General features: G+C 41.7%; 1 protein-coding gene, 1 long non-coding RNA gene and 1 pseudogene across 3 annotated transcripts in view; 2 read left to right on the forward strand and 1 right to left on the reverse strand.

The window, feature by feature from the left end:
* The window catches only part of LOC137976102 (uncharacterized), a 2310-nt gene extending 1932 nt beyond the window's left edge, over window positions 1-378 (forward strand). For both annotated transcript variants that reach the window (XR_011117695.1, XR_011117694.1), the window contains one exon: window positions 170-378. This is a non-coding gene — a long non-coding RNA (uncharacterized lncRNA). The remainder of the gene's footprint in view (window positions 1-169) is intronic.
* A 1197-nt stretch (window positions 379-1575) lies between these two features.
* LOC137976363 (bis(5'-nucleosyl)-tetraphosphatase PrpE [asymmetrical]-like) lies at window positions 1576-2599 on the forward strand. Its single transcript, XM_068823700.1, has one exon. The coding sequence runs from the start codon at window positions 1658-1660 to the stop codon at window positions 2492-2494; it is 837 nt and encodes a 278-aa protein (XP_068679801.1). The 5' UTR covers window positions 1576-1657; the 3' UTR covers window positions 2495-2599.
* A 1748-nt stretch (window positions 2600-4347) lies between these two features.
* On the reverse strand, window positions 4348-5317 carry LOC137976643 (uncharacterized; annotated as a pseudogene).
* Window positions 5318-7500: the final 2183 nt, after the last annotated feature.

Genomic DNA, 7500 nt, shown 5'->3' on the forward strand with positions numbered 1-7500 from the left:
AAATTTTTATATTATTTCTGTGCCTTGCTTTAGTTTAAGTCACGTGCTGTTTTCCTTTACAGCTTAGTATGAGCCTGGCCATTTTGTAAAACAAAATGCATCAATTCTATACAAAAATTGTGCTTGGTAGTGTACCTGAAGCTGAACGTGTATTTTCTTTGTTTTCCAGGGCTGTCTCAAGATGATTGGAATTCTTTGAAGAAGTGTCCTACTAAGATACACACCAAGACAATTATTCCTGTGCTTTTTTCATGATTGTTACACTGTTTGATATGAATAAAATTGTGCTTTTTTATTAGTATACCTGTTTATTGTTGGGCAAATGTGCTCTGGTTGAGGTGGAGTTGGTGCTCTTAGCCAAGCAATATTATTGACTGGTTCTAAAAATATTTTTGTCCTGACCTTTGAAGTCATTCGGTAAAAAAAAAATTAATAATTAAATTTTATATAGCGCTAATTGTATAAAATATTCATAAGCACTTTACATTTTAAAATATAAAATTATAGAAAGTAGCATAACAATAAAAAAGGTTATAAAAATAATAAAAAACGCAGTACGAAGGTTTTGTTTTATGTAACACCAAATAAATTAACTAATTAAATGTTTTTTTAAATTTTAATTAATTTATTTATTACACATATATTTTTTGTATTAATTTTCATATCCCCTTAGTATATAAGACTTAATTTTCTGGATAAAAATAAAATGAGGAAGAGAATAAACATTTGTACACTGACCTTTGGTGGAATGTAATCAGACTGCTTTGATAAAGCATTGTGTGCTATCGTAGCGCCTTTATTTCACCAGCGTATCCCTGGCCGATAATTGTGGGTGTTAGCTCCTAACCTATCAAATAGATGGTAAAATCTCTTCGGGATGCTTCTTTTAGACAGCTGCGTGGAATGTTCAAGAAATGGAGAGGAACAATACTCGTTTGCTTCACGGCTTGCTCACATCCAGTGCCGAGTACAGGCCCAACAATTTAAATCTCGGTTTACAAATCGGGCAATGGCCTCGTCAAACCGCCTCAGGAGACCTTGGCATTCTTCCCCAGTTCTTGTTCGCTTTACAAACCAACAAATACGGTCCGTGGGCTTTCCATAACACCTCAGCAACAACAAAGTAAACGTAACCCATATCAACCCCACGTAACTCATCTCTCCGATGGACAATCGATAAAGCTCGCGCAAAAAACTATCGAGTTTCCGCACTTTTTTCACCTTTTGTACATACTTTAAACCCTTTTGTACAAAACGGTGTGGAAAGACCTATTTTCGACGGACCTCTTCTGAAAACGTCAAACTCCCGTTTTCAGTTAAACGCTCCTTTTTTACAAAACACCGGGGCCTACACGAGAATTTTCGAAAACGCCGCCATTTTCATAAGGATTGTTGTGGTACTTAGGCCGCACGCAATCGATCGCGCCATGACAGCTAGCACATGCGCAGACGTTTTTCAGCCCTGTTGTCGATCAGTTAGTTGTTCGTAATTTTTTGGCGACTTTCTTAGCTCAACCGGGGCACTGGGCACGAATGTGCCCAGTCCCTCACAGCCTTTCCAACAAATATGGCAGCTTTCGCAAGGCTTCCTCTCCTCCAGTTGCTTGAATTCATATTGTTATTGGTGTATTGAATTCTTCCTCCAGGGGCGGGAGCAATGTTGGGAATAATGATGTTAGTTTTAAAGACAGTCAAAGATTTGCTGCTGCATTTTCGCATTCTGCCAGAAGTTAATTGTAGAAACATTCGAGTTCACTCGCTGCTCCCGGAAAGAACTCATGTCACCCTCCAACTTTCTGCGTTAAGGAGACGCCTTCTTCTGATTGGCGATGTGCATGGCTGCTACGACGAGCTAAAGGAACTACTGGAAAGATGCAACGCTTTGAATGAAAAGACAACAATAATCCTGACAGGAGATCTTGTCAATAAAGGGCCAAAGAACGTTGAAACTGTGAGTTTTGCTCGAAGGATTGGAGCTTTTTCAGTCCGAGGGAACCACGATCAGTCAGCTTTGGAAGAAATCAACCACCGAAGGAAGAACGAGGCAGTTCGGGAGAAATTTAAATGGATTTTTGACATGGAATTAGATGATGAAAAGTACTTGGAGCAACTGCCATACACGATCACGATTCCTCTGAAAGATAACAAGAGTTTGATAGTAGTTCATGGCGGCTTGGTGCCAGGAGTCAGGCTTGAAAACCAAAGACATTGTGATATGGTAACCCTCAGGAATTATATTCCAGAACAACTTCAGGGTTCATCTGATATTGCAGTTGGTGTTCCGTGGGCTTCAGCATGGGAGGGGCCAGAGCATGCTGTATTTGGGCATGATGCTCGGCGTGGCATTCAACAGTACCCACTGGCAACAGGACTGGACACTGGCTGTGTGTATGGTGGGTGGCTGACTGGTATTCTGGTGGAAGATGGCTGCTGGGAGAGAAGGACATTTGTTCAAGTGAAGGCAAGACAAGAATATGCTCCAACAGCGAAGTGAAATCCTGTATTTTTATGATGGTGTGGAGTGATGTGTAGAATGATATGCACCTAAGGCCACACAGATTACATTGCCTGGTGTACAACAACTCATCAACCTCATTTTTCAAAAGATAAAAAGAACAAAACAATTATAGCCTCAAAAAACCCCCATGTTAGGAATTAAAATTCACATTTCAAAAATCTGTTCTGGCAATATCCATGCAAGATTTACAAAATTATGTACAAAAAGTTCTGTCTTGCTGTTCATTCCTGCATTAAAAGTTCAGGAAGTTAATTATATTTTGGAATTGTGGAATGAGAGTGTTGTTGCATGTTCACTGAAAAAAGTGATGCTTATAGTGATATCAGTTTCTTTAGATTCTGATTGATTCTGTTGTACAATCATTCTAAAGGAAAGAAGAGGGGAGGGGAGAGGTGTGTAGTGGAGAGGAGGGGAGACATCCCAAATTGGTCGCTATGGGTATTACACTTTTTCTGGCATAACAAGGGTAGGTGAACAAAAAAGATTTTGTAGAAGATTTCAAACCAGTCTCATGCTTTACTGTGTACGATGTCTTAATATTCACCCTCAAACCAAATATTAAGCGTTCTTGTAAAACAAGGAGAGTGTATATTCGTTTCATTTACAAAGCGTTCCTTTAACCTTTAAGACTACGTTCTCTTGCAGTTTTTTTCAGATGAAAGAGTTGTGTCTTACAACAGAATTATAAAGAGTTAGATTGAAGTTTCTCTTCGCTTCTTTAGCCTCTGGTTCGATTTCATCATTATCGGTCGACTTATCTTCATTACCAGTGTTGCCGCTTTGTGGTCTTTGTTCTTCGTTTGTATTGTTTTCTCGACCAAAGAATGATAACATTCTTCTCTGCTTCGGCATAATAATCACGCAAACCGAGTGCAACCGAGATCAAACGATACTTACTGTACCTTTCGCAAGGCAATCGGAATGAAGCACTTGCTTTTAAATAAATGGACCCCCTATGAGGATCGTTCTACTAGTTCCGCGCACCGCGCACCGCGCACCGCGCACCGGTGGCTCAGTTGGTTGAGCATCAAGCTGTCATGCGGGAAGTTGTGATTTCGACTCCGGCCGGACCAACAGTCGGGGTCTTAAGATAACTGAGGATAAAGTGCGGCCTTTGTAATAACATCCGCAAATAGTTAGACTTTCAAGCTCGGATAAGGACTTTAAACCGTAGGCCCCTTCTCACAACCCTTCAATGTTCATAAAAATCTGTGGGACGTTAAAGATCCCGGCTATAATCCAGTTGATGATGCTAGCTGGTAATTTACACTGGTTACGCAACTTTCTAACGAGTATACTATGATCTATTAAATCAAACGCTTTACGGTAGTCCAATAACAATGTTCTTACGGTGGCTCCGTTTCCGTCCGTACCTAAGGACCAGCTGTGCAGCATGCTGATTAGCGCCATTGTAGTTGAAGAATTTGGAATGGCTCTGTACTGGTTGTCATCAAGGACGCTCATGACCGCGGGTTTCACGCAACCATCCACAACGAACTCCTCCGCCACTTTAGAAGTACAGGGGGTCAGGGATATCGGTCTCAATTCCTATTTGATGTCGACCGCTCGTTTCTTTTTAGGAAGGAGGGTCACGTCAGCCATTTTCCAGATGGTAGGAAGACGCTGTTTGGCGTAGGAGGCGTTCAGGATTTCCGTGATGGGATAGGCCACCATATCACAGTATTCTTTCAGCAATCAGTTGGGTGTTCTGTCCGGTCCACATGCCTTCCTTGGATTGAGGACCTCCAGTGCTTTTTGCACGCGCTGCTCTTTTAACCTTAAGATCTCGGGCGAGTCGGACTGGAGAGGAATCCGCTCAAGAGGAGCTGTTAGTTTATACTCCCCGAGCGGTTTGAGGAGAGCGGAATTGATGGCATTGGCTTGCTATTTGAAAGGCAGTTCTGATAATCCTTCGATGTTAATCTGGCTAGCCAAATCGCTTGTCTCTTTATAATAAGAGATTTCAAACTCTCGTTCATCCAAGGGACGTCGGCCGTGCATATCTTGACTGGCTTGGTAGGCGTGATGGTATCAAGGCCTGAATGTATGACGTCCAGGAAGACTTGCCATTTCTCTTCACAGCTCACCAGAGGAGTGAACAACAAGGACCAGTTTACCTGCGTTAGATATCTACCCAACGCCGCCTTGTTGCTTGTTCGCAAGTCACGCCTAATGGTAACCTTTTTGCTGTTCATGTTGCGCTTTCCGTCCATAGGAGTTGACACGACAACGTTGTGATCGGACAGCCCGAACGGTGGGTATGCTTGTGGGGGGCTATAATACTCATGCATGTTGGCGAGTATTAGGTACAGCGTAGCTTTCTTTCTTGTCGGCACTTTGACTATTTGCTTCAGTCGAAAGTGGTTTAGCAAACCATCGATGTTTAGACGGTTAAAATCCCCGGTTACCAAGAGGCCACAGTTAGGATAACGTGCTTCCGTTAAGGCGAAGGACCGGAATAAATGATCGCGAATTAACGATCCGTCAGCCTTTGGGGGATGGTATATTACACCCGCGATAATACAGGAGAACCCGCGCGGAAGACGATTCGGTCTTAGAGCCACTGGGATTCATGATCTTTACAGCAATTTAGATCTTTTAACTGCTTGTATCTGCAATTTCCTTCCTGGATATAAGCACACACACACCCCCATAATCAATTACTTTTCTGTCCTTTCGCACCACAGCGAACCCGGGAATTTGTACAACGCCATCTGACACAGAATCTTTCAGCCATGTTTCTGTAATAAACGCCAGGTTGGTGTTATGGCGAAGAATAAACTCGCTGACTTCGTCCATGTTCAGAGGGTAGGGAAATCGGTCATTTAGGTATTTAAAAGGGCCTTTAAATTATATTATTTCGAATAGACGCTCCTTATGGCTGTGTCGGTTTATTTATTAAGGACTACATGAAAATGAAAACAAGACTTCGTAAAGTAGCTATGTGAAAGGGGTACCTTTTTCCAATAAAAGGTATATAAAAGGGGTACCTTTTCTACCAAAATGGTATACAAAAAAGGGTAAGGGGTTGGACTTCGGGACGGAGGCGGAGCCTCCCCGTATTAAACTTTGTTAAGCATTCCCCCTCCCCCCCGGGTACCGCACCGAAAAATACTAAGACCTCAGTATTAAAATGGTATTTGACGACATTTTTATAATGAAGTCGCGTTGCCTTGCTTGCTCGTCTTACAGCAGTTACGCGTCAGTTATCGTAAAAGGGTGTACAATTTCATCGGAATTAAGCCTGTTTTTCAGCCCAAGCGCGCGTTTTTGTGTGCTTGATTGCTCAGAAGACGCTTCTGCAAGTCAAATATTATTTAGGGTTCTTGTTTTTAAAGTATTCTGGCGCATTAAGACAAAGTAGCCATTACGTCCATGGGGTTGATGGTTTTTGTTTTTGACAATAACTAGTGAATTAATTTAAGGCGTAAAGAAAACTTCGATTTTAATTGCCTCATCATGTATAGTTTGAATGAAAAGTAATTAAAAAGAAAAAAGAAAACCGACGATTATCCTTACCCAGCCTGCGTAGTTTGCGTTTCCGTAGGTTTGTTAGCAAACAAAAAGATTTTGCAGTTTGTTGCCGCGTAAAAAATAGCGGTCAGGCAAAAGCCTGATGACGCTAACGTAAGTAAACATGGCTGTCGCGGGTGTCGCCATTAGGATACCGGGAAAGATTCAATTTGCCTGCAGAGTAACTTGAATACGATGTTCCTGACTAGCCGAATGTATTTCATTTCACACGCAGGATTTGGGTTATGCGGCCAAAATCCCAAGACGACTTTTTACAGCTTTATTCCACTATTACATAGAAGGCACAGAAATACGACACCAAACGTAAGTCATTCGCACGCGCCATTTACCAGTGGACAGATAAAATGCAGGGTTTCTGGGAGAGGTAACATTATAAGAAAAATAAGCAAAATACCCGAGTGTATTAAATGTGAACCACTTCGATACATGTCTTGTTTGCCAACAGCTTGTTCAGACGATTTTTATTTGCAATATGCGAAAAAAAAAAAAGTATCGCGATTCTCCCATAGTAGAGACGCCAAAATGACGTGCCATTGTCATATTACTTCCTGGCCAATCATTGGGTAAAAATTTGAAATTGACCATGTGACATTAAAATGGATTGCTCACTTATCTTATCCTCTTGATATCAATATAGATGTTTGCGCGGCAAGAATTATCAAAAAATCAATTTTCGCTTTTGTATTACCCATTTAAGCGACCGCCCATCAACAGGAATAAGCAATTTTGTAACTAATTTTGGTGGCCTCGTTTAGTATCAATTTTGTAATTTAATGTTAGGAGTATTTTTGGCAAGGAATTTCAGTGCTATTTGTGTAGTGTTAGTTTTGGCTAAAGGCTAGCTTGCGTGATTAAATTTTGCCACCATGTCTGACAAATCAGAATTAAACGGATATTTATCTCAAAACAAAATGTCGTGCTTTCTATCGCGCACGTGTACAGACCTTTGTGGGGACTCAAGAGGAACATCGGTATCATTAGCTTACTTCAATGCAATGACTCCATAGAGAGTCACCTTGCTTCCATCCATTTGTCACGAGAGACCATAACAGAGGGACAGCTTATCTTGGCGAGGGCTGGCCTTTGAAAAGTGAGGACTCAAAGTACATAAACTCAACTGGTTTAATGACCTGAGTGACCGAACTAGAAACTTACAAGCGGTCATGTCCAAGACCAGAGACAATAACAAGCTAAATCGAGCACATGTAAATAGAAAGATCTGATTGGCTCCTACTAACAACGCAATATCGTCACAGCCTTTGTGATTTAGACGAGTCGCTTGTGTCGCGCAAATGTTCCCATCCGCCAAGCACAGGCATACGTATGGGAAGTTCTGGCGACCCAGAACAGCCTGTCAGTATCCAGTACATCAAGGGCGTCCTGGTAGGAGCCAAAACGGGGCAAAGAGCCGATATTCAGTGAATCTTGAAATGGCTAAAGCCATATAT

This window comes from Montipora foliosa, chromosome 11 (assembly GCF_036669935.1).
Source record: "Montipora foliosa isolate CH-2021 chromosome 11, ASM3666993v2, whole genome shotgun sequence".
Lineage (NCBI taxonomy): Eukaryota > Metazoa > Cnidaria > Anthozoa > Scleractinia > Acroporidae > Montipora > Montipora foliosa.

Coding starts and splice junctions, on each gene's coding strand:
- LOC137976363 (XM_068823700.1), top strand. CDS start 1,658: ATGTTGGGAATAATGATGTTAGTTTTAAAGACAGTCAAAGATTTGCTG.